Source organism: Anopheles cruzii, chromosome 3 (assembly GCF_943734635.1).
Source record: "Anopheles cruzii chromosome 3, idAnoCruzAS_RS32_06, whole genome shotgun sequence".
NCBI classification, from domain to species: Eukaryota; Metazoa; Arthropoda; class Insecta; order Diptera; family Culicidae; genus Anopheles; species Anopheles cruzii.
Genome location: NC_069145.1, coordinates 25,368,302 through 25,396,017, shown reverse-complemented (window position 1 = coordinate 25,396,017; position 27,716 = coordinate 25,368,302). Strand labels below are relative to the sequence as shown.

Sequence of the window (27,716 nt, the reverse complement as noted above, 5' to 3'; positions counted from 1 at the left end):
CCGGTGGCCCAACCGGTAAACGATGGTTTTTGGTCGGCTTTATCTCGTCCGGCACGATCTGGCCACCAATCGGCTTAACGCGGGGCCCCTACCCGGCCGCCTGACTGACTGCCGCTCGCCCGTGACCGTGAGGGACGGTGACACATCGCAGCATATTGATGCAATTTCCTGGTCCTGGAGGGCTCCTGAGAAGGATCGCTGATCGCTGACACTCTCCGGACGCCCTGACGAGTTGATACAGTTGGGCCAGGGCCAAGGCCAGGATGCGCCCGGCAGGATTGGGTTGGGCTGCGCGCAGCCAACCCATATGCATCTGGATCCGAAAAAGGGATTCATTGTTCGCGCGCCCCGTCATTAACCGACGGGTGGCTACCGAGCCGAACCAAGAGAGAGGGCTTCGGCCGAACCGGGAGATGCTTATCGCGCAAGATCCGTAAGATGGCGCGCATAGGGCAGCTGCGTGAGAGAGGCGTTTTTTGTAGCACGGTTTTTCTTTTTCGGTTAAAGTCGTTGTTCGAGCGCCGCACATAAAGCCACTCTTTATGTAGCGTTCCCCCTTTTTTCCCATTAGAAACTAAAATGGCCTGTAGCAGAATGATGTTTGTTTTACGTACACTCCACTCTCTCTCTCTGTCTACGGTCTCTCTGTCCCTGGGAGCCGGTGGGAGTGACTTCCGTAAAATAGGGGCCCTCGGGATCTTCCGAAATGGGGCGGGAAGTGATCGAAAAGTGGAACCTCGAACGACACACACGACGGGAGGCTAGTGATTAACGGAGGGAGGGAGGAAAAAAGTGAAACTTTGTTTCCCTGCCACTCCGGTCCGGTCCGGTCCCGGTTCGATGCTCCAAATAATTCATTCCCAGACCCTTTGCATAGCAACATAATTGCGTGTGATTGTCTGCCTTGTTCCCCCTTCTGGTGGGCATTGGTCAAGCGCCACATAGAAACATACGCTCTCTACGGTGGCCGTCGGTGTCACCGTAATGGCTTCCGAAACGGAACCCGGGCGGGCAAAAGCAAATGGACGATAGATTCGTAACCCGCCGGAGCCGCGCTTAACAATCATCCCATTGCATTGCTCGTTATGCTGAGGGTATGCTTTTTATGCTTCCGAGCAAAAGTATCGACCGCATTTTCGCCGTTGCTGTTAGCGTCGCCGTTCCAGCGGTACATCCGGTGGCAAGCAAAAAAGGACCCGCCGGTGTGGCGGCGGCGGCGGCGGACTTCGAGGGGAACCTGAAGCAACCGAAAGTAAGCCCTTCGGCGTCGCCGGGTTTGGGTCACCGTTTAATTAAACTGTTATATGTAAATTCACCCGGTTGCCGTTGTTTGTTCTGAGGCGTTGCGACTCATCCTCAACGTGGTCTCGGCACGAAGCAGAGACCCCAGCAAAACCGGAAACAATGTTGTTACAAATCGGTTCCTTGGCTCGTTTGCGTTGGATTTGCGCATTGAACTGCTTGCTACGAATACGAATCTCGTTTGAGGACGAGTACACCCAAGCCAAACAAATCGATCAGCTGGATGCTCGCGTGTGCGACACGAACCGGTACAAAAACGGACCCTCTCGGATAGTCAGCCAGCGAGCGAGCGAGCAATCACCTGCTCCCGACGCTAATGCGCCTCAGCTGATAATAAATACATATTTTCGTGTTTAAAAGTCTGTGGGGACCCCGTCGGCTGGGTCGCTTCTTACGATTCGCAGCCCTCTTGCACGACGCGCCGTGTTTGTTACTTCCTCGTCCGCTCGCTGGCTGGACGGCTGTCCGTTGTAATGTAATAATTTGAGAGTTCGATTAAGAGCGCACGAGAAGGACCCCAAAGACGAAAGGACGAACCACCACCGGACGAAGGATCACTGACTTCTTGGCCGTGCTGATGGAAGGATTCCGTTCGTTCCTGGGTTACGTTTCGGGCTTCCTTCCTGGCGACCGTGGGTCGTAAATTAACGACCCCTCCGGTGCAGGAACCAAAAAAAAAACGCAGCGGCAAAAAAGCAGAAGCATAAGAAATCCTCGCGGCCCTTTGGCCGCGGGACCACGGCGCTGTGTGTGCGCGTAATATTCGTTTATTTTCTTACATTCCGCCACAAAGGATGGCGGTGCGGGTTGGGGCCGTTCCCGTCGATTTAGTCCCCCACCCGTGCGTGTGTGGCCAGGTGCTGGCAGGTGATTTCTTCCGGACCCCTCGCAAAGGACCCGAAAGGTGTTTGGACTGTGTTCTTTCAAACTAGGTGCCGGGTCGGGCTCGTGGCAAGTGTTTTTCGAACAACGAACGTCCAAAGATGGGTTTTGGATCGCTTGGGACGAAGGTGACATGTATTGAAAGGTCACGTCCAAACGGGCGTCAATGTTTCGATTATTTTGTGCCATTTGTTTGGATATCATTTCCAACTCATTAGATAGCGATTCAAACAAATGCAGCTGCAATGGGGTCCGACAATAAGCGCAGTTATCTCCTTCGAACCAGAAGTTGCTCGCGAACTGCGCCACAGAAGACAATTAAAAACGTGGGCCAAAAAAAGCTTCCATCCAACACTCGGTGACATTTTCACCATGGGCGCGTCACTCTGACAATCCGCTTCCTTCCGAGCGAGAAAGCGCGGACCGTTAAAGAAACTGTCACAAAAATTACCACAATCCGCCACCGGCCACCGTAACCGGTGCCCGGAAGTGGAACGGGCAACGTGTCCGCCCAACCGCGGCTACCGGGCTACCAAGTCGGGGCAACAATGGGGCCTGAGAACTCACATAAACTTGGCAACGGAACGTACGGTGGCGAGAAAAGGAAGATTTGACAGACATGCTGGTGCCTCCTGGGGTGGGCCGAACGCTAAAAAAATCCACCGTTTTTTTGTTCGCGTTGTTGGTGAGTTTCGGCTGACACTTTTCAGTTCGCTCGATGCTTTCTTTCGCTTATCGGGCCCCCACAATCGGCGTATAATTTTCGTTACCGTTTTTGGCCAATCCTCTAATGCGTTCTCATGCGAAAGTTTTCCGATTGAATTTCCGATCGGAAAACGCGCAGCGCAGCGCAGCGAAGTCCTCCTCATCACGTGTCATCGGGGCGCATCATTAGGAGGTGTAAATTGGCAGTCCAAAGCGGGACATAAAGAAAAAAAAACGCGATCCTGCAATCCGATCCTGCGCAAGAAGGGACCGAACCAATCCACTTTTCCCACCGAGTGACCATAAATGAAGAAATTAACCGCATTTCATGGCGGGCTTTATTTTATTGTTGCAAGCCCAGGCACAGGTTCGCTCCGGGAACGGTCATCGCGGTTTTAATTTCGCTCGCTCTCGCGGTGGCCACCGGACCGGACCGGAGGCTGCCAACCGGTTGCCGGTGGTCCCGGGCCGACGTGACGATGATCGTGCGGCCGCAAAGAAAAGTAGCGAAAGCATGCGGAACCGTTGCAGCGAATGGCATGGCCGTGCTATTAATTAACATTCATCATACCCATCGGTACGCGGTGTGACTGAAAAGGGCTTTTTCTGCTGCGCGCTGTGGCCGCAACATGCAACCATTCCAAAGCCATGCCACCCCTCCCGGTCCCACACTGCTCGGCTCGGCCACATGTACGTGCGAAGCGTATTAGTATCGTGCGATCATCATCGATCACATCATCGGGTGGAGAGAAAAAAAGGTCACGGCACCGGGAAGGCAAAGACTATGCGAGGCATGTCCCCGCCGCTCTCGGCTCCCGGTCACTGTGTCTTTTTTCGATGTTTTCCCTGATGGGTTTTCCCCTCGCGCACGCACGCACACCCGCACCCCGATCGGAATGGGAAGCATCCTTTAATTGGCAGTGCGTGCACTTACCACCCGGTGAGGAGCCGGTTCGCGCCTTCGCCAGATCCTTGGACCCGGTACGCAAAGCCACCTCCAAAGGTGGGTATATTAATTAATATCGCCGGACGCGTGTGTGGAGCTGCTGCTTTCTGACTGCGACGCCCGTCCAGGCTACGGCTTTTTGGCCAGATCGCCACTTAATTAATCCATTTTCACACCTTGGTTTTTATAGAAGGGCATTCGAGGAAGGCGGCCTCGCTGCGGAGCGAATAGGTGATGGGGCTCCATATAGGACACAGACCTATGGGAAATACACCTTTTTGCGTTGCTTCCATCGGCGGCCACGGCAGGCCTTTTTTATCCTTCTGTTCATGGAAAAGCCTTTTTTTTTGTAATTGAATATTCCAATTAAAAACTGTGATGACCAACAGCAGCGCGTTGGCGCTTTAATTCAATCATATTTTCGTCCATTAAATAACAAGGACATTGCTTCACTTCCTTTTTGCGATCGTTACAGAAGAAAAAAAACAGTTGATCAAACAATAATTACGCAATGCAGTGGGAATGGGAAGCATCACGCCGATCGTATCGATCTCACCGCCAAAGCATCCTCGTTTCGATCCGCTTCCGTCAATCAGCGGTGGCCGCTTCGTCGCCGGTCAGTTTGACAACACCACCTCAACGTCCCTCCGGGACCACTCTAATCGCGGTCAATTACATGTTTTTAATGCTTCAATTATACTCCGTTTTCCTTTCGGTGCGGAGGGCCCCAGAGAAACCCCTGTAGAAAAGGCGCAAAGCGGAATCGGACCGGACCGTTTTTTTTGTGTGTGTGTCCGTGTGGTTGTTTGGTCCACCTGCAGCCCTTGTCTTGTGTTTTCTAGTTGAAACAACACCAAAATAACGCGAAGAGACCCAAAAGACTGTGTGTTTCTCCTGTGCCTGCGCTTGTTTTTTCCAATATTATTTTTGGCCGGACGATCGGCGCTTCTGCGAACGTCGCATCCGGCCCGTGGTTGCAGGTGAAAAATCGTCACAATCGTCGAGTGGAAAAGAAATCGATGAAAAAAGTGGTGCCGACTTAAAAGGGATCGTGGAAATGCCAGAAAAACCAAAACCAAAATAAAAAAAACGTATCGTTAAACATGTTCCCCGGAACGGTAGGCCGTGGCGAACAATGGCCAGCAGACTCCGGCGGCCACCGACTAATCCGTCGTCTTATGCTCGGCCTCGGGCTCGGCCTGTGCAAGATTCGTCCTGTGCCAGCCGCCTCGTCAAACGCGCGTCACGCACTGGCCGCACCGGTGGACTTTTCGGTGGCCAATGCTACCGATTGACAAAAAACGCGTTCCCCGCCCGAAGTCTGAAGCCGAAGGAAGGATCAATTGAATTGAATGGGAGGGACCGCCGTTGTCCGCGCAGCATAATTGTCGTCCACCGTGCGCGAGGACACACGAAACACTGATTCGATTCCCACCCGATCCCGGGATTCGGGGGGAGCAGTTCATTCAATGCGCCTGTTCACCTCTTGACAGCTCGCCGAGTCGGCCCTCGAGAAGCGGGTTGGAACAATGTTTTTGCCAGCTCCGGTACAAGCGCCCGCTGCCCGTGCTTCGGCGATTGTTTACGGCGCGGTATCGATAATCTGTGGCAGGCATTTGACAAAAATCACATTGTATACAACGGCAAGTAAGTAAGCGGGTTTTAATGGTCACCGCCGGCAGTGTAATTGAATGGCGGGAACGTTTTCGGTCAACTGCCCTGCAGAAAGGCGCTTTGTAAAGGTGGCTTCTGGGTGGCGCTGTTGGCGCTTCCCTGCCGGCCACACGGTTCAATGGCCACCGTGCCAAGCCCTGCCAAGGACCAAACACACAGCAAGCGAAACATTGATTTATGACCGATCGGCTGACCGGATCGCGCGGATAGGAATGCTTGGCTCACGGCTGTTGCAGTGCAGCCGAAGCGCAGCTGGTGTCGAAATGTGTGCCCCGTACGCGCGTAATTAATCACAACAGGCTCTAATCACCGCGCGGTGGTTGAGTCATCACAATTCACATCTGGTTCCGCGGCCCTAGCGAAGCAGTTAGCATTCGGTTGGATTGTGGGACATCTTTTTCCAAGAACTCCATCGCATGCGAAACGATCAGGAAGAAAAGCAGAAACGACCGAGCGCAGGGGGGGCGCTGCTACTGGCACCGGGAAGGCCTTAATCGGGCTCCTCTCGCGCTCGTTCCGTGGCATCCGTGGAGTGGCACGGAGTTTGTAGTTTAATTTCCATCGTGTCCCCGATGACGATTAGAACAAGTTGTTCGCGATCACGGGTGGGGGGAAGATCACCGCGGGGGAGGGGAAAGGGGAGGCCGAACCCGGACCGTAATCTGATCCCGCCCGGACCGATGAGAGCTCTCGTTAGGAGGCGGGCACCAACGAGGAAGAAGAAGAAGCAGCAAAGGCCGGCCTAATCCGAGGAGAACACTGAATTAATTAAACAATTCCTCGTGCAGCTTTGGTGGGGCTGAGCGATAATCGGACCCAGAAAGGGGGGGGGGCCTTGAGGCGTACGGGAACACCGCCACCGTTGCCACACGATACACGCGGGAAAGCAAACGAGATCGAAGATGACAACCGCGCCGTCCTGCGCCATGAAGTAGATTTATAGATTTCGATCGTAATCGTGCTGATAGGACGCACCCGGGACGGGGGTGGGGTGGGACGGGGATGGAGGACGGATCGGTGGCCGGCCGGCGATCGAGATCGAACATCGCGATCTCGCTTCCAAATTAATCGTTGACACTTTATAGCTAGATATGTTGGCGAGCCACGATGCCAGGATGAAGAAGTTAGCGACCAACACCGCCACACCGACCACCGGCCGGACGGTTCGCGTTTTTCGGCCAAACAGATCGGACGCAACATAAGCATCGAGCATCGGCATCGGTTCCCGGGAATGCGAGACGGATTCCCGTGTCCATTCTGCGCGCGATACGGATGATGATCGCCGTTTTGTTCGACAGCTGTTAGTGGTCCACGACCTCGGAGTGGTCCTCGGACCTGTTCACCTGTGGACAGCACACACACACACACTTACACGCGTCGATTTACGGTCATAAAAGTCTCGTAAAATCATCGCTTCGCGGATCGGGAAGGGCGAGCTGGTTTGTGTCAAACCAAGGGGGGGCAACTGACGGTCCTTCACCGATCCGAGGTACACAATAAAATGAACAATAATTTTGTAAACATAACCCGGGCTCGGAGTGGGAGCCCTCTCGGCCCTTGACGAGCGGACCGCGCACTCTCCAATGACCATAATCAACTGACATCGATGAGATCATAATCATAAATAATGATAAGCATGATCCCGGCCCGGCCAAAAAGGATGGCGAGATGTGCCGCCGGCCGCCGCCCACCGAAATTATCGCCGGTGGACCGCACCGATTCCAGGATCGCGATCGAGTTGTTTTTTTTTTGTCTGGTGGGCGATTTTTCTCAACCCCCGACCTCGTTTCTTGACCCGATTTCCCGAGCCGGTGGTCACTTCACCACCGCGGAGCCGCGATGGCGAACGAAAGATCTAACGAGGCAGATAGACGACGAACCCGCTCATCAGCCGCAGCACGCAGTTCACGTTTCATCGGCGCGGTTTTCCGTTCCGGCGCGTTTCGGCGCGCGCTGGAAAAACAATGATACGCGATGGGTGGGGTGGGCTCCCTAAAACAACAAAATCTAAGCCCCATCGGGATTGGGATACGGCCGATCTCGCACCGCGCAACCGCGAACCGGCAAAGCCGGGATGAAGGCGACGACGACGACGAGGACGACGATTGCTGATAGCAACAAATTGTATGTACGTGTCCCGGGCGTTCCCAAAGGGAGCGCAGCTTCTGGAGAGGGTGCCCGGTACTACGGCCTCGGCCCGGTTTGGTGGGGGGGGGGATAAATCATAACCTCACGTATGACCGACCGGTCGCGCCTCGGTTTTGGGAGCCTAACAAGCAGGAGGCAGGAGAACTGGAGAGCAAAACAAAACCGAGCCTCTAACGAGCCCACTTTCGTGGCCCAAGAAGCCGCACGGCAAGCAACCGTCTCCGGGAGGGACGCATTCCGCTCGGACGGACGGAACGGGACGCAACGGTAACACGCGAGCAAGGAATGGTCCGGGCCTCGAGAATGGTCCGTTCGTGCTCTGAATCAAATCAGTATCTGCCGTCGTCTTCGTCGTCGTGGGGATGCATCCCGTGAAGGGGTGCCCCCTGCCCCCCGGCCGGGTCTGTTGACGGCACCCCGTTTCTCCGTTTCTTCTGACATCCGGACTAGGAGCCAAGTGTGCCCGTGTGCTGTGGCGAGTGTTATTTTCTTCGGGTGCCGAGGCGAGCCCTCGTTTTTGCTCTATTCCTCTACGGTTTTTGCTGCCTTTATCACATCCTGATACGTCCCGGGTCCGTTGTTGCCCCGCTTGCGCCGCTCGCTCGCTTCGCGTGCTGTATTAATGTTATTACAGGTATTTATCATTTGTTTTCCTCTATTACGTACCCCGTGTTCTCGTGTGTTTTTATCGTCCCCACTTCTCCGCGGACCGAACCGCGGGCATGGGCATTATAAATTTTATGATTTCATTGTTTGCGCTTGTTAGACATGATGTGATGTTGTAAAATATGTGTAGCATTGTGTGCGGCGGGCCGTTAGCTAGCTGATGGCCGGGCTGAAGATGCTGACGCTAGTGGTGGCTACGAATCTTCGGCGTTGGCACGGCGAATCTCGGTTTTAAATTTGCTTGCACTGGAAGCTGGATAAGGAACAAAACGAGGCCTACGGGACGAGCCAGAAGCTAGGTTTAGGGAGATAACGTTTATGCTAATGCTCCGGTGGCACGCAAAGGTCCGGGACAGAATCAGGGACCCAGAAAAAAGGCCAGCTTCGAACCCGCCGTTTGATTGATGGCCTATCGGAAACCAACTTCGTGTTGCAATTGCTCCCAAAGGCGGCCGGGCTTCCTAGGCCTTCCTCGATGGACCTCGGTGTTATTTATCGAGCCAAACTTTCCTTCCAAAGCTACTTGCGCGCGCGCGCAGGTACCCTCCACGATCGCGCCAGGCTCCTCCCGGTGGCCTTCACTGCCGTTGCTGGCGGCCTTAATCCACCGTTCATCTTCCGTTCCGGGGCCTCTCCACTACTGCTGCTTCCCAAAACGCTCGAAGTCGATCGATCATCTTAACGCACATAAATCAATGAATCACACGGGTGTACGCGGGGCCAGGGCAGCCCCCGTGAGATGTCCGTGGCAACGGAACGAATCTCGCACACTTTCCATCATCTGCAGCCCCCCGGTTTGGGCCGGTGAACCTGATCTTGGCCGCTACCAAACACCGACGCTGGCTGTCTTTCTAGGTCTTCCCGTAAAGGTGAAGGTCCTCCCGCGTATCCCGCGGAGGACCATGTAGGCGGTTGGGTGGGTTGGGAGCGGAGCGGGACGGAAAACTCCTTGCATTGACGAGGAGTCAAGTTGACTTCACCTGACGTGGATCCTGACGCGACCCGTCACTTCTTGGTGGAAGAGAAACACAACCAAACCAAACAAAAAAAAAGGAACAGAAATGGAACACCGAACGGTCCTCCGTGATGCTGGCCAAATCCCTTCCGGTCAACCGGGATCGATCCCGGGCGCACGGAGCATAATATTATTATTATTATTATGATAATTATTTATTATTTATTATTACCGTGCCGTTCGTTGCCGTCGATCGGGCGCGGCCACCGAGCCGCAGCCGAGTTTTGCAACTGCAGGGCAAACGTACGCCGCCGATCGAATCGGTGGCGGCCTCGGCGGTGGCGGGCACGTCCACGCAGACGGGGGGGGGGGGGCCTGCTGAAGAAGTAATCGACCTGTCCGGGGAATCCGGGTGGTGATTTGTGTGCCGTGCCGAGACACACAACGGTCCGGCCCGGCTCGGTTCGGTTCGGGGTCTCGCATAAACTTTTATGTTGACCCGGGCTGCTGCTGGCGGAATCTCGGATCGCGCAGCGATTTGAGTGATTTACGGTCCTCGGCCGGCCGGTGCAGGGGCCGAGTATCGATCGACTCGACTCGGCGATCGGGGCGTGCGTATGGCGTGCAGCATAGTTTGTACAATGTTTTAATAAGGCTCAAATTACATTTAATTGAAAGATAACCTCGGGTCGGCAGCATTCCGACGTGGGAAGGCGACATGGCTTTTCGGAAGGTACTGGTGTGCCAAGTGCCATCATCCGGTCCGGCCATCGGATGGCGATCGGATCGATCAATCCCCGGGTGTGTCGATCTTTGATTTATCACTCGAGCCCACTCGAGGGCACGATTGGTCCCCCCTTTTATTTCGGGCTCCGTAATGGGCCGGGGACCGTTCAAGGCGGTTCTAATTCCCCCCACCGGGCTATCGGATTGCGTTAGACACGGGTCCCGCTCCCAAGAGCGGTGATCGATCTGTTTCCGTGTCACTTTGCCGTTGGCGTGAAAAGCCTGAAGCTTACGTCCTGCCGTCGAACATTCTTCGTTTTGAGCCTCGAGCGAGTGTGCGGCTTCCCGAGCCAAGTACAGGGCCCATTAATCCGATTAACACGAGCCGCGCGAACCGTCCTCCAGCAATCGATCACAACCGAGGACCGATTACCGGGTGGATTATGATATTCAAACGGAATCTGGTTCCCGGATGAAGCGACCAACGTAAACGATTGCCCGCGAAGACGCGCCCGTAATTGTGGCCGCATTCGGGACCGGCAGCAATTGCCGGTGCCAGTGATTGCCCCCCCTCCCGGACCGGACCACAGCCCGGGCCTCAGCAATCAGATAAATTTCAATCACTCTATTTTGACATCCTCCCGACTTGACTGACGTCCGACGGGCCGAACGCGAAGCGAAAGGAACGCACCGACACCGGCCCCGATGGAGGTGTTGGAATTTATGGGTTTTTCCTCGGCGTCCGATCGAAATCTGGTGCCGATTTGCATCCGGCTGCTGCGGCCTGCTGCTATCCCGGCCCGGCCAAGTCCTGCCAAGTCCTGCGGCCAACCGCCATTAAGTGCAGCACTTGCAGCGGCGCAAGGTGTACACTTTTTTCGCTTTAAAAATTATAATCATTTATTATTATTGAACATAAATTTTTATTTCATGCCGCGCGCGCGCACCTGAGCGAGGGGCCCCTTTTTGTTTTCCTTCGCCGGCCTTCCCAGGAATCCTTCCGCTTCCTTACACGAACCCCCCTCGTGGCCCGTTTTACTGTATCGGCATCGGTGGCAGCGGCAGCGGCAAATATCTGTCAGAGTGTGGCAGGTTTATGGACACCCTTCCGCCAACTCCTCGGCCGCTCCACCTCAGCTGCTACGGTGCCACCGGCATCGATCGCCGGTCGCCTGGCCCCGATCCTGGCTGGCGATCCCACCGCTTCGTTGGGTGACAGCATCGCTTCCTCCTCGCGGCAAGCTGATGGAGGCGTTCGGTGCCGTTCGAAAGGCGGTTGGAAAATCGCAAAACCAAAACGCTTTTCCCCGGGGGCGCCAACTGCGAACCGTCCGTCGATCGGTGATGTATGGTTTGCCCACAGCACCAGCCCTTGTGCGCTCGCTTCCTTCGCCACGATCGACGGCTGGCCCTTAACGATTGCCTTTGCCGGGCCGGGCGAAAATAAGGCGGCTTTTCCTACCGCTGGTGCAACCGCTGTTGCCACATTGTTTCACTCTGCCGTCGCTCGACAATGTTTGCTCGGAGCGAAATGGCCGGCGCAGCATACCGCATTTTTCATAATTCCACCCATTAACCACGGCGGACAGCGACGCCGGGGCCGCCGTTATGACGAAAAATTATACTTTCCTCGATCGCTCGATCGCTGGGCAGCAGGACAAAGGGCGGGCAGTGGGCAGTGGTCCTCTCTCTCTCTGCGTCAAAGTCGGCGGGCCGCCAGCCTCAGGGGTTTGTGCTTTGCGTTTGGTGTTATTTTTGCCGGCGACGGAAGCAATAATTTAAGAAAAAAAAGGCGGAAAAAGAAATGTAGCAACAAAGCCGAATCCTTTCCGAAACGGATCCAAGACACTCGCCGCAGATGGGTGATTGACCGAATTCGGAATGCTTTAAAATGAAAAACCGAAGCTCTTGAAATATTTGAAAAATTTTATTCTTAAATATTTTCAAAGGATTAGGTCATTTAAGCGTTTTAGTGTTTTTGTTAGGTTGTTTGTGGTCAAATGGCCGGCTATAATTATAAATATTTTTTTTGTTAAAATAAACAGAGTCGTAATAAGCATCAACTTAATGTTTTGCAATAAAGTCGATGCAAATGTTAGGATTCGAACTGACGTCTTTCGTTTAGAAACCGATTTATCGGTGCAAAGAGACGGATGATCTACCGACCAGCCGAAATGATGGTAAAGGTTCTCTTGGTAAATTCCCAGTACTGCCAAGTTTTGTGGCGCACGATGCGACGAACAGGGCACTGGACGATGTGACAAGAGTAAGAAAATGATGTAAGGATTCCGGCAATTTCGACAAGTCTCCAAAATAAAATGGAAAGATCTGTTGGATCGAAATTGGTTCACAAAAATGTAGTCTGAAGCTTACAGCGAGCCAACAAAATTTGATAAAACAAAAGCCTTATTACCAGAAACATGGCCATGATTGCTATCCAGTGACAGAAAGCGACTTTTGCATGATCATTAAAATAATATATCGTCAAAATAACTGAACGGAAGTATTTTCATTCCACTGGAGGGTTGCTTCCATCGACTACCACAGCCTTAATGTTGCTCAAATGAAATGAATTAATACACTTTACGTTAAATAATGTATAAAATGTCCTTGTGAGCCAAAAATAACTCAATTACTCCATTGACGGTGCTCCAGTTTCTTATCGTTATCTCATTCACTCACCTGTCATTCTCTCTCCCTCCTACAGCATCCCGCATGAGCACGTCGCACGTTTCGCCGCAAGTGTGTCGGCCACACTTCCACGGGCCCCTGTCGTGGCTCAGTGACCCACCGAAGCCGATCGCCTCGGGCAGCGCCTGGGGCAGCCCGTTCGCCTGCCCGCAGGACCCGCAGGACAAGCTGGCGCAGGTGCAGGGCGCCCAGACCGGGCAGCACCTGTTCTCGTTCCCGCCGACCCCGCCCAAGGACTCGACGCCCGACTCGGTGCAGACGGCGCCGGCCGAGTACCAGGCGACGATCAACGCGTTCATGCACCAGGCCCAGGTGGTCAGCTCGAACCAGGGAGTCGGTGGGGGCGGCGGCGGTGGAGGAGGCAGCGGGGGCGGCGGACAGACGGACGGCTGCGGGCTGGACGTGAAACCGTGCCTCACCGGGGGCAACGGATCGAGTGGCGGGGGCGCCGGAACCGGAGGCCAAAACCAACCAAAGCAGCGAGAAGGTACGAGCGGCGGAAGTGGGGCGCCGACCGGCACGCCCGGTCACGGTGGCCCCGGAGGACCCGGCGGCAGTGGCGTCCCCGGCGGAGGGCCACACGGGAGTGTGCACGGCGTCGGGCCGAACACTTCCGGTGGCGGGCTGTTCGACGGTGCGGGGCAATCGGCGGCGTACGTCACGGGGGGCTACGACACGAGCGGGTACGGCTACCACCACAACGGTGCGTCCTTCGGCCAGCCCAACCCCCGACCCGCCATGAACAGCCCGCACATGAAGCCGCAAAGGACGAAAGCGCGAACCAGTGCCGGTAAGACGACGGACACGCACCGTGTTTGTGGAGCTCTCTTCTTTTCTTTTCCTTTGTTCGTTTGTTTATTCCTTTCTAACAACTATTATTTAATTGTGCGTTTGTATTAATTTCTTTTTGTTTTCGCTACTTTTTGTCACTTGATTTGTACATACTTTGGCCACTTTGGTTATGCTTTTATGTTGTTGAACAGTGGGCGCAGTATTAGTTGATCATCACCCCGTGGTCCGTGTGTTGTCGTTGTGTGTCGATTTGTGTTAACGCACAGCGTGAGCCACGCTTGCAGCACCATAACTCACGAGCACCAAACCGCACGAGAGGATGTGCTGCTCCTGGTGGCGGCACTCCTGACTATTGTTTTCATGCAAAACACATCAATGTGTGTGTGTAACGGTCGCTGAATGGTCGCGTGTTGCCACAGAAACCCTATTTGTTCAATAATGAGTCATAAAATTACGTTCAACAGTACGCCAGGCGATTGATAGACCAAAAAAAAGCTGAGCACATGCATTTGTCTTGTTTTGTTCACCTCTATTGGTACTCGCTCGGCGAGAGAATGAGAGAGAGAGAGCACGAAAATTAAGGGTACAATAAAAGTGCACCGCTGGAAGTTATTGGCCGCAGCCATCGTAACGCTCCGTCTTTTGTAAAACTTCTTCCCACTTTTTTGTCCGGAGGACGCCCTCGTGGCGGACGTCATCAGTTTGCGCAAATACCACCGACAGAGAGAGAGCGAGAGGGGTGCGCCCTGTCCGGTCGCATTGTTTGCGTTACATAAACCCAAACGCCGCCGTGCGCTGCACTTGCACTTCCTATCGGCCGGCGGACCGACCGGAGACCGGCGGTTGCATCTGTGATGCAAGCGGTGCGTTGCAATAAAAGATGCAGCATAAAAAAGTGGCCGCTCAAATAAAGCGACTGGCCAGGCCAGGCCAGCCCAGCCAGCCAACCCTGGCCGTGTCGTGTGCACGCTCTCGCGCTCATCGATTTGCATCTTCTCATTACCGATGCGTTCGCCCTGCCGGAGGAGCCTAATGCCTTACAAACCGATCCGGATGACGCCCGTGCCCGTCCCGGGGACGGGCACACGCACGCACACACGCCGCTGGTGGGCTGATTTTATGCACAAGGGCACCACCAACAATGGCGCAACAAAACCACACACACACCGGGCGAGTCGGGAGTGAAAAATGGAGTTGAGAAAAGGCTGCGCAAACGGACCGCACGCCGGGAGGAAGAAACTGGAACGACGCTTTTCGCTCCGTCCGTCCGGTCGCGCGGACAACAATGGAGAAAATGTGGAAGCCCCCGACGAGGCCTGGGTGGTTGGACATTTTGTGTAATAAAAAATTGCCACAATTAACTAAAACGAAAGCCCCACATAACGGTGGCGCAGGACGCTATGGGCCGGGCGTATTTACTGAGCGCACGGCGGAACGAAGGGAACCGGTATCTTCTTCTTCTTCTTGTGTCGCCGGACAATGGTTGCTTCTCTCTGTGGCCTGGGAGCCCTCCACAACGCTGTTCCCCGCGAGGTTTTCGCTCTCGCAGCGGTAACTTTGCATAATTAGAGTTGGATTGGGTCGAAAAAACCCAAAAGTGGGTTGGAAAAGGGCACAAGCTGCCACAAGTGGGCTGCACATTTCGAGTAGCATCCGACGATCTGTCTTTGGTTTCTGCTGTCGTTAAATGGTGCACACGGGAGGTCGATAAGTAGTGAAGAAAGGGGCTATTCTCTAGCGCTAGAAACGATGTCACAGATATAACAGTTTGTTCTACAAGGAAACGTACAAGACCTAAAACATGAAACCGAGTGCTTTAGCTGTCAATTTTGGCCTTCACACTATGCTTTTTTGGCAACAATAACCTGTTTTGACACCAGGCAAACGACCATGCCGATATTTGTGACTGAAAAGTACGAAATACGGACACCATTGTTTTACCATCATTGGGCTACCTGCTGAAGAAAATTCCTACAGAATTGTTTTTGGAAGATCGCAGATCGCTTTAAGCGGTTTGTAAAATTTAAAAATGGTAATTTTGACTTAACAAGCAAAGAGCATCGGAAGATTCCAAAAAAGGACTTTCTGATGTGACCAGAAAGGTGTGGTGTACCACAAGCTCCTAAACCTGGTGAAACCGTTAACACAGATCGCTAATGACAAAAAATTATCAATTTGAACCATGCATTGATCGAAAAACGACCAGAATGGACTAGAAGGTCAGACACGGTACGGTATCTTGGCTCCATGACAATGGGCCTGGACATAAAGTAAAAACTGGAAATAGAAACTGAAAAGGGAATCTGTCTACGATCCGTGTTCCTCAGAAAGGCAACGAAATAGAAAAATGGAGTTCAAACTTGCCAACATGCCAAATACTGCTAATCTAGTAGATTCTAGTTCGAAAGGACCGAAGGACCGAAAGGATAGCTGACCGAAAGTTCGAAGTCTTCTCGAGCATCACCTATCCAGTTTCAATAATGACCTAAGGGAAAAGATGCGCGCTACGGTGCCTGCAGCTAACAAGTCATTCTACAGTCGGAGGAAACTATTTCGCACACATCTCGTGTCGAGACTGCCGAGTCTGGGGTTCTACAGATAGCACTATGCTCAGATTGATATTTGGCCCCGTACTTGTAGAGAGACAGTGGAGAAGCTCCAAAGCGAGCAGCGTATACACCTCGCTAGGCTTCGGTGTGCTGGTCATGTCATGAGAATGGCAAACGAAGGACCAACCCGCAAAATCGCCTTAGGCCGTCTAGATGGACAGAGCGGAGGTTGTTGGCTCAATTTAAGATGGCGCATCTGTATCTTTGAGAGGAGCTTTATACAGTTTAGGTAAATCTTTAATCAATCTCAGCATCAGACTTCCAGAAGCAACCAGAATAAAGTGTAATCTATAATCTACAAAATTAAATGTTAAAATTCTCGCAACGAAATTATTAGAATCGACACCGAGTGATCAGCAAAATCATTCCGAGTGCTGTACTCGACCGTAGATCGCCGATCGCATAAATGTAAACTCACAAAGCTGTGGACTGTAACATTCAATTAACCAACCCAACATTCGAGAACCTATGGCATGCAGGCTTGACTGTGAATGGCTTGTCGGTGATGGCGCGAAACGTTCCCACCATCAACACCGTATCTACGCACATCGATTGTTGTGCTAAACAAATCGGGTGTTAATTATTCAAATTGACGATGATCACCCGCTGCGAAGACACGGCACATTACAATAACCCTCCCGTTTTGGAGTTTCGGCAATTTTCGTGCCTTTCGACAGCCGCACGAAACTCACAGCTTCTTCCCACTTGGGGTCTTGGTCTTGGTCGTCACACGTTCGCACACTTAAATAGCTCATCAGTCCCCTCCCAAACGCAGGCCCAAGGCCCCCGGAATCGTGCGTGTGGCTTGGCCCAAAACTGCATATTTTCGCCACGGACCCCACGAAGTCGGATCGAATCTGGCGCGGCGACAGTCGTCGCGGAAGCCGCCTGGAAGTGGGCACTGGGCGGCCCTGGAGGAGGCCAGCAGGTCGTACAGGGCGCACCTATCGGCTTCCAGTTCTCGCTTATGTAAGAACCTCACAAGCACATTATTTATTGCATTCCCTTCCGCGTCAGAGTGCATAATGTGCCCTTCACTCGTCCACGCGGCCCGCGACTGCGTGCGTGTGTGTGTGTGCGGGAGTGTTTTATTCGCATTCTATTGTTCTTACGCCGAGGTTATATTGCATCTAATAAACTACTGGCCGCGTAAGTAATGGCCGCGCGAAATTGGACGCTCCACTCGCAGCGCTAGCGTTGGCGGCCCATAATGGCGCATCGGGCGGCGGCGGTGGTCGGTGATCATCAATCAGTGTTTGACAGTGGGGGTAGCGGGTGGTGGCACGGTCCAGCCGGGGAGAGACGCGTGCGCGATTTGATTTAGAGCAGCCGTTAATGGAACACACGCTCGTATAAAACAATAAAACCGACCACAACGGAGATGGCACGGAGTGTGGTTCTAGAGAAAAGACCCCCATTTCTGAGACCTGGTGTCGGCCTCAGCAACTCCTGCGTCAGCACAGCACGTTCCTGGCGTGCCTCCGGCGATTCGCGCATTTCGGCCAGCGGAATCCGTTTTTATTGGGACCACTTAAGTGTGGCCGTTGCGCAGACCGAAGCGGTACATTCGCCAGTCGCCAGTCAGCCGGTACCCGGTAGGTCAGGTCAGACACCTGCCCACATGTGGCCCTCGGAGAGTGGTTAGCGTGTTTCTGTATGAGCCTCACGATCGCCCGGTTCGATTCGATCTCGCGGCGTCCGAGTTTTGCCGAACTCGTAAAGTGAGCAAAACAGAACGACCAAAGGACCGGGGTCTGCGATCGGCTGCCGAGCCCCGGCTAGGCCTCCAAGAAGACCGGGAGCCAAGTGGTGGCCACTTGGCCGCTCACTCAAGGACACTTGCCGGGCCGGGTCGAGTGGCACTTGCGCGGGACTGCCGGCTCCTAACCGAAGAGGCCCCCGCCTCTAGTGGACGACGGCGGCGGCTTTGACGTGACTTGCGAGCTACAGCAAACGACCAACGGGGCAACGGCAACAGTAGCGGCTGGCGGCACCGATGAGAGCCTCCAAGTATACTAACCCCGGACCACGCACAACCAAAGAACGGGCCCTTCTTGAATGAGGTCAACGAATTTCGGTAGCCATCGGAGGGTTGGGTTGTTGTCGGGAGCCAGAGCCGAGTTCCGGGAAACACTCACACCGGGCCTGTGAGCCCCTTTGGACATTAAAAATAGTTCCGCCGGATTATGTCATCGCTCGCGGACTTGGAATGGACGTACTTACTTCACGAATAATTGACCCAGGGTCCCTCTTCCCGGGGCCGGAGAACCCAGCTCAGTTTTCCACGGTGATAAAGTCCGACGATCGACGATCACCCGAACGCCCGAAATGTTAATGAGTGCAGTCGCATCGGGCCACATAAACTAGATTTATGTGGCCTTATAATACGCGACCGCGACACGCTCCGGAATCCGGGGACTTTTCTGTCCGATGGCGTCGAAAAAAGCGTTCCGGTCGACGCCGTCGTCGTCGCCCTGGTTGGGTTTTGCACACACCGTGAAAAATATGGAACGGTTCCAATGCACTTGCACCGATAACACGGACTGGCTGGCTGGCGGGTGAAATGGGTTCCCCGGCCCAGTTTGTGAAAGAAAGACGGAGAGCTTCCGGATTTTCGGGTGACTGGGCAGCGGACACCTTGATGCACTCACAAGAAGCTAACGAGAGCATACATCAAGCCACGTTACGACCGGAGTTGACTCACTCGCGACGGCTTGTCCAGGACAGCTCGCCGAGGTGGCCTTTGATTAATGTGTGTGTGTGGTGGGACTAGTTCCGTTCGTCCGGTACGGCATTGACACCTGCGCCGTGACCGAGTCGAATCCTCGGGCGGTTCGGGATCGATCGGCCGGTGACCCCCGGTAGGTGGGTAACTTGTGCGCGTCTCGAAGGACCTCGATGATCGGTAGGGTGGAAAATGGGACCAACCAGTGCCTGGCGTCGGTTCCGGTTCGGTTGCCCGATAACCAAACAGAGCCCCGGGCTCGGTTTGTAGTTCGGTTGTCGGAACAAGTGCGACCGTAAGTGCGCTGTGCCCCAATTGCGGCCGGCTTCCGTTTCGAATAAATAACAATAATAAACACAAGCGACGCACAACCGCAACACAACAACGGCCACAATAAAAACATCGGATAGATCGAAAACATCAGACGAAGTGCGCGCGCCACTCGGGCGTTCGCGGAGCAGAATTGAAGTGCCGCATAAATTAAGACGAGCAAGACGTGCGCGTTCAAGCACCACACAGGCGGGCCCCGCCGCGCCGCACCGTGCACTTGAACGGCCCCCCCCCCGTGCACACGGCCACGGCTCGTTTGCGCTCTCTTTCTGGCGCGCTAAAACATAAATTAAATCTCAATGCTTCATTGGCGAAACCTTCTCGACCTCGCCGGGGGCCCCACAAAGGGTGGCTGGCGCTGGCGCTGGTGGTGGTGGTGGGGAGGCTGGTGCATTTTCACGGTTAAGACCATCAACCACACACACACACGCGAGCGCGGAGCCCCTTGCGGGGAGTCATAATAGGAAATTCAAACTTGAACACGAAGTTAATTGTTGAAAACACAACAACGCCAGTGCACGGTGGGAAACTTTTGGACAGGTGGATAGGTAGGGCGTAGGGGGGCACCCCCTTTGCCGCGAGTGCCGGAAGTGGCCCACGTTCGTTTAACACATGTTCGGGGCTTTTGTTCGGCTGGCGATGATGAGGCGCTGCTGAGCGGCGGCATCGGTGTTGGTGCCGCATGCCGCAAAGTGCATCGCGGAGATGCAGTGGAAAAGCTGAAACCCGCCTTCCCGGTACGTGCCTCGTCCCGCCGGGGGTCCGGATCGGTCATAGGTCAAGCAACCGGGAAGCAGGGCGTGCGCGAACGGGCGTGAATTGTTTGCGGGGAATCTTCAAGATGCTCGCTTCTTCTCTCGATCACTTTGTTTCGAGACCGAGAAGAGACGCTCGATTGGAAAGTTAATTAAAAGGCCACTTCTCGGCCGAGGATTTGGTGCATATTTTAACACCCTACCGTCGGGAACGGGACCGGAACCGATGACACTCGGGTACGTGACGTTTCGCAAACTCTCTCTCTCTCTCGTTCTCTCGCTGACCTGAAAGCTGATGCCCGTGGAAACGCCGGTTGTTTTGGCGGAAGGAAGGACACGCCACTTTACACGCACGCTCCTGTGGCTCCGTGCGGCGTGCAATAGACGAAATTATTTATGCTGGCGCCCTCTCCTGACGCGCTTACGAGATCCTCGAGATCCGGGCCAAGGCGAGCACAAACCCAATTAGCCCGACCCGACGGTGACGATGCGAAAGTCCGTCGAGACCAAAACGAATCGAAGACCGGGGCCGGGGGTCGATTCTTGGGCTCACTTCAGGTGGTCACCACCACCGGTCAGAAGTAGCCCCGTAGAACCTTCTCGGCCCTCTCGGGGACCGAGACGAGAGAGACAGAGACACGAAAACGAACCCAAGAGGGACATATGGGCTCGGGGCCCGTCCTAAGATCCATATATTTTCCACGGTGTGACAGTTTTTGGAATTTCATCCCCCGAGCGAGTCCCCGGTGTCGTCGTCGACGCTGTCGAAAGGTGTGCGGGCCCGACCCGACACACGGGTGGACGGGATCAGCATTTTTGGGATGGCCGTGGTCTGTGCGTGTGTGCTCGCCTCCGGGTTTTGTTTTTGGGGCCAACCTTCTGGTGCCCGGGCTGGTGCCTGAGACGCGGGCAGTTGTTTATGGTGCTGCCACCGGGTCTTCGATCGATCGAGACACGATCGATGCAACGCCGGGGGAAGAATCACGACCTACAGGATTCCTCCCGTTTTTGGGCAGAAGGATTGCTAAGGATGGGAGAGAGCAAGAAAGAACGAGTGAGAGATAGGGTTAGGGACTGAAAAGGATCATCGGGCCGGGTCGCGACAAGACGAATCCTTCCGTCCGTCGTGTGATGACACCGGACCTTCTGTTGGTCTTGCGCACTTCAGACGTTCGAAAGTGGAAGTCCTACCTGGCACCGAAAAAAAAAACGGACAAATTTATTGCACAATAAATTATAGCAAAATCTGGTGCAGGAAAAATGTGTTGCCACTCGAAGGGCCTAACGGGGCCTAGCTACGCCTGTCTCTAGTTTCCCGAGGGACCTGTGTGTGGGAATGTGCGACATGTTGGGTCCGATTTCACTTGTCACTCGTTTTACGCCATCGTTTGTTCGTTTCGTTACTTGGTTACCTTCTGAGTCCTGAGTTTTGTTTTTTCCTTTCTTAGTTCTTAATTCTTCTGTTCGATGTTCCGTTTTTATTATTTTCACAATCACCACACCACACCGTGTCTGTGTCTTACGTGTGAGGATTTCATCCCCAGCCCAGCAGCCGGCATGAAATCCACACACTCGCGCACGTAGTCGCTTCCGATAGCAGTGTGCCCCGGAGTGCCCCGAAAGCCACAACACTAAATTGTTTTCAGCTACGCAAAGCCACTCGATAACATCGCTGCCCTCATTATGTTGAGCTGTTTAGCGCATAAATAGTCCGAACCAACAGCGTGTGTGTTTCCGTGGCAACACGGGGACAGAAAGGCTCACCCGGAGCGCCGATACGCCGATGATAACATCATCATTCGCCGGGCTGCGGAACTCAACCCATCCACGCTGCTGGATTGATCCACGATTAGCCGGAGCATTAAAATTAACTCGTCAAAGTCGCGTTAGGTGCGGGCACACCGGTGCCCTTGCCGTGCCGTGCGATGGGAGCAATTAAGAATTTTGCATAAAATTGCAGTCGGTTCATTGTCAAGGACGCGGTGGGCCGCTAGACGGCGGCACCAGTGGCACGCCACCATGCTCGCCGTTCGTGTTGGGCCGACGTTAGAAGCGAAGTGGAAAAGGTTATGCTGCTTCATGCTAGAAACGAGTGTCACCGCCGCCGAAGAATTCACCGCCAGAATTGGACCGATCCTGGTTCGATTGTAATGGTACGACAAGTGGCAGGAATTCCGGAACCATTCGGTCGGTCCTCTCACGGACGTCTCCGAGGCTAATCGCACGGGTCGTCCCGGGTTCTGGCGCTCCAACAGTTTATGACCGGGGCGTGCACAACGCTAATGAAAATACGACGAAAGGCACCACAAGCAGCGTACGAACGATGCAACCGAGATGCGCAGCCTCACCGAGTGCAACCCTTGAGAGTCCATTCTGTGCCCAGAGCGAGATTTTTCCCACAGCTCCGGACCCGGCAGCGGCAGCAGCAGAAGGTGGCCAGAAGGTGGCCAGAAGGTGGTGGCCCTGTGAATGCTGCTGACTGTGCACATTTTGTTCGTCCGTTTTTTTGCTCCTGCATACGTCGTTATGCTGTACCCTCGTACCCTGTCACGGACCCGGACGGAGACGGAGACGGAGAAGAAGAACAGCAAGAAGGCTATCGGACGGTGTGCGATGTCACCTGCGAGATGCCGTGAGGTTTCGGGACCCACTCCCCGGACTCGAGCCCGGGACACGGGTGAAAAAGAATGTTTAAATACCTGTAACTTGTCCTCGACACATTGTTTATACGAGTTAAACAAAACATTAGTCAATCGGGGCCCCTCCCGGGACTCGCAGGTCGTTCGGCGGGGTGGCAGCGAAAACGCTCAACGGCCGAGAAGATGAGCTCCTTGGCTTCGTTGGCTCCTTGGCGTGAGCATCGCACAGCCCAGAAACGGGGCGCACAGTAATCCTACTCCACTGACCGGATGGTGGACCGAGCGGAGACCTCGTCGGCGACGACGACGACGATGACAACGATCCCCTCGGTGGAGGTTTCGTTTTCGTTGCTTTCCGTTGCGCCACCAGGCACCAGGCGATCGTGGCGAGGATCGCCCGCCTGGCCGAAACCACCGGCGATTTATTTAGGAAAGATCATTAAGTAACTGATTTATTATCGGTCACCACCGGGAAAGGACCGTGACCGTGGACCGTTTTGTCTCCGCTGCTTTTCGGAGGGTGATCCCTAAAATCCGTCTCTCTCTCTCTCTCTTTCTCTCTCTCTGTCACGAGAGTGGGTTGACAGTGTGCTTGAGACGAGAGCCTGCTTCACCGGCGGCCCACTGGCGCTGGTGGTTTATTTTTTCTCGGAAACAGAAGCGAAGCCCAATCGCAGGCGAAGCGGGGATCGAGCGCAACGAAGGGTTGGAAACGCGGGCCCCGCCGCATCCTCGGGAACCGGGCCGGCCTGGGCGCACGCGGAGAAAGCATCTTGTTTGCGGCAGCCAAATATAAATGAATAAAATTTTTAATTTATATCATCGCTACCGAAAATATGTACGCCTCCGTTTTCGGGGGCTGGCCGTGCTGTGTCGTGAGGCCCACGGGTGAAAAATGACGACCATCGCGGCACTTTCGTCCGCCCGCTGGACTTGGACCCTGGAGCCGCTGAAGATGAAGCACCAGGGCTTCGGGTCGCGCCGGGAGGCCATTTCCTTTCTGCTCATAATTGGGTATCGCTGGGGTCCCCGGGGCGGGCGCGATAGAGAATGCGATTTATGGATAGACGATCGAACCCGTCCGGATGGCCCCGAAACGATCCGAACGACTGGATTCGGGAAGCGGTGCTTCTTATTCCTCGCGAAAGAGGTGAGATTAGCGGGTTTTTGCTACCGATTCGTTCGACGCGTGCGCACCTGTTGGTCCGGCGAGGACCTTAATGGCAACATTTTCCTAGGCGGAGCTCAATATTTTAACGTCAACCTAGGACAAGCTTCTGGCCACTTTATAACACTCTTCCGGCCCCGGTGACAACGGTGGGCTGCGCTAATGAGATAGCAAATTGGGCTACAAAAAACCGGAAGGTCCAACCAACATTGGGCCGGATTGGGTCGCTCATCATTTAGGTTGTTAACGGGATTGTTATTGCGGTTAATGTTAAATACATTGCCAGTAACGGCCATGCCAGGTCCAGGCGATGCAATCCGCTCAATTTACAGGTCACTGCTCGTCACATAACAAATCTCTGTTTCGTGTCTCTTATTCTTAAGCCACTGATTTTAATACTGCCAGCGATGTTTATATTAATGTGGCCAAAAAATATCGCAATTTGTTTCTAAATGTATGCCATTTTCTTTAAAATAATCCCTACTCTATGCAACACATTTAAATTTGTTCCAATTTTTTAAATGGTCCGGAAATATGTTTTTTTCAAATAGCCTTCGACGTATTCTGCGTTTTGGCTCCTGTCTCGACTGTAGCCTTTAAAAAGTGTCCTCGTATTGGTCTGTTGAGCTTACCGAATTACGCAAAAGACGCACAACAGCCAAATAGTAATATGTGTTGACAGTTTGTCCATTCGGAATGGATTCATGATACACCACACCACGATAATCTTAGCTAAAGCTCTCTTTCCTTGAGCTTCTTTGCGGCCTTCGAACGTAACAGAATCGAGCATGCTTGGCCTCGGTTTCAGACTTTCTCTCTGTCCTTCTCTCTCTTGCTCTCTCTGTCTCCCCGGCAAAGCATCGAAGAAAAGCATGGTATGGTTTTAATCAAATTGGCAATCCCAAGGTTTCGATAACCCAACATTAGAGCAACAAACGTTATTCCGCGAAAGGCCCGTACGCTACCGATTGGCCGAAACCGGCGTGGTTCTGGCGTGGCAGAAGCCACTCTAATTAGTTCCCACCAGGTTCCCGGGACGGTAATGGGCTCGGAACTGTCTCAACAACCTCCCGGGGGGGACCCAAGCCGACGGACCCGAGACCGATCGGCGGGCGATGAAATATGGCGAATACCCGTGATTATGATGTTATGGATGATGATTATTAAAAGGAATCGATTCCGTTTCCGTTCCCAGCCCCAGCTGTGGGTCCCCGCCGCCTACCGATGAGTACCGCGGCAGCGTCATCACCAGCGTCACCACACTACTACCGTGGAACACCCCCTGGTCGATACCGACCCGAGGGCCCCTCCGTGTGAACACCCGAACGCGCCGGATTAGCCTGCGAAACGCGCGCGCAAAACCGCTCGTCGCCGTCGAAGAAGGAGCGAAAGAAATCGAATCCCTTCCCGCGCAATTCCGCGGCCGCCGCCGGGGGTAGCCAATGATCGAGGAAGTAACATTTTTCTTAATAGACCCCAGACCCGCGGGTCGCTACCATGAATGGCGCTGGCACCCGCGGAATGGGCGAATGGGACGACAAACAATGTCTTATAAAAATTAACAAGAACAAGATACTTAAACCGTAGCGGGCCTCAGAATTTGGTGATCTCCACCCGGTCCGATCCGGTCCCGTGAAGAAAATCACATAAATATCGAAATAAAAATGTTGTTCTCTCTGCATAAAATTATCTTGCGGCCAAGTGGACCCCGGACAGCGCGCGGAAGCCGCGGCCACCGAGAGCCGCGTCGCAGCCGGTCGTCGTCGTCGTCGAATCGATGTTACGAGTGTGTCGAAATGTCGAAAGCGAAATCGAGACTAATTTATTCCATAACTTGTTAAACGGTTAACTAATATTTGATAGTGTGGGCAGCTGTGGCAGAGGTCTGAAAATGGGTGGGAAAACCTTTCTCTCGCTGTTCGTCCTTGTCGCCGGTCGGGGCGGTGATGGTGGAGTCCACCGGTGCGGAGGGCATAAAAAATGATGTCCCCGGGTTCTAGGCCCCCGGGGCCCTCGGGACGCAACCGTGAGGTTCCGCTCGTAAGGAGCCCACAGATTGTCGCCTAACGAGCGCCGGAAGGACGGAATTTTCGGAGACACATTTCTAGGCTCGCTGGCTATGGTCTCTCTTTCTCTCTCTTTCTCTCTGTGAAGCGGTTGTAGGTCAACCTTCAACCTTCGTCTGCGTGATTTCGGGGTCCCTAATTTATCAACGTCAAATTGAAATTAATGTTGCTGCCGAACTAATTTAATTAATTTCAATAGTCATGGGCCGTGGGCTCAGGCGGTGCGTGATCTGGGCGCCTGTCAACTGCGGTTTTTTCCCGTTTCTCAAGAAACGGTTATTTTGGTGACATGTTCCTGCGGTTGGGTCTGTTTAGGTTCTCTAACATTGGCGCACGGGCAATGGCTAACAAATAACAGTAACGTACGCCGTTGTTGTGACACCAAATTCGTAAAATGTCTAATGATTTTCATTCCCTTTTTTCTCCCTTTTCTCTCCAAAAACACGCAGAGGGTCGAGAATGTGTCAACTGCGGTGCAACGTCGACGCCCCTGTGGCGACGGGACGGTACCGGTCACTATCTGTGCAACGCCTGCGGACTCTACTACAAAATGAACGGCCAGAATCGTCCACTGATCAAACCGAAACGAAGACTGGTTAGCGTAAGTATCGCGGGATTATTCGCTCCTCCGACTGGTGTATTAACAGTCTGTGACTATGTTGACGACGTGCTCAAGTCGTGGATCAGCCATCGCATGTTGTGAAGGCCACATAAACCCGCCGCTTAATATGCGCGCGCTGATCATATTCCGGCAGAAGTCGCGAGCTGAAGTTTTGAATAAATGTTTCACACGTTCGCACACTTGTCCAGGGGGCCCAGGACCCCGGTCCCGCGGTATCATGTGTCAATCAAAAGTGCGATCGGCTGTCCCTCCTGCTGGCGCGCGATCGTCACAATTGTGAAAAAAGACTAATCAACCGGCCGATGAATTGTGCACCCGACGTGTACGACGAGACATCATCCGTGCACCGACGAGGACACGCACACGCACACGTAGTGACCCTTAGGCCGACGGTGGGCAAGGTTGGGCCGCCCAAGACACGGGCACAGCACGTTCATAAACACGCTATATTTATGATAATTTTTAATTGTAAGTAGCAATATCGATGGGTATCATCGGGAACGACAAGATAATTTTTGCATCTCGTTTTCTGATCCTCCAACGGGGGCCAGCAGCAGGATCAGGTGGCCCCGGAGGAGGACCCCGCTTTTCGGTGGCGGCTTTATTTTGACTCATTTTATCGTCCTCTGTCCGTGGGCGCCCTCAGAAGCCGGTGCCGGTGGACGACGAGCTGCCTCGGCGATCTTGATGGCGATGTTGTCTTGGCTCTTGTCTTCGTTCCGCGCCGTCTTAAAGGCCCGGCCCGGCTCGGATGGATTCGTTTCGCTCTTCTCTTGGGCTTTCATCGCAAAGAGGTAGAGATAGGGAGTGAGCGAGCGAGAAGGAGACCACGGTGACAAGTGTTTTGTTTGTACTGCTGCTAATTGGGGCTGATCGATATCGGGCCGCGCGGCAATCAGCACATTAGATCGGATCGGATCAGTCAGGGGATTGCAGGAATGCGATCCTTGCGATTTGGTGGCCCGCCATTCGGTGACCATCGACAATCCTTCCCACAGGCTGGTGTTGATGATTGATTCATGAGACTTGCCGCAGCAGCGGCGATCATAAGCGTCTGCGCTCCAATCGATATTGGGTTCGAGCTTTAACGAGGTTTTGCCCCTTTTTTCGCGACGCCATCCTGTCCTGTTGGAACCGTTTTCGATTTTGGAACTTCGCCTGCAAGACAAGAGGCGACCTCACCGGGGCGTGTGCAGTACGATTACGCCTTTACTGATTCGAGCTGCGTCGGGATATCGCATTTATCGCGTTGCGGAGCGAGATTAAATTTTTCCACCACAATGTCCGATCCGTGCCAGGACCGTGCTGTTTTGGG

General features: G+C 53.8%; 1 protein-coding gene across 1 annotated transcript in view; it reads left to right on the top strand.

The window, feature by feature from the left end:
• LOC128272381 (endothelial transcription factor GATA-2) overlaps positions 1 to 27,716 on the top strand; it is a 71,932-nt gene that overhangs the window by 21,268 nt on the left and 22,948 nt on the right. The window contains exons 2-3 of the mRNA XM_053010182.1: positions 12,712 to 13,485; positions 26,229 to 26,380. Of these exons, the coding sequence (XP_052866142.1) occupies positions 12,712 to 13,485; positions 26,229 to 26,380 (926 nt within the window). The remainder of the gene's footprint in view (positions 1 to 12,711; positions 13,486 to 26,228; positions 26,381 to 27,716) is intronic.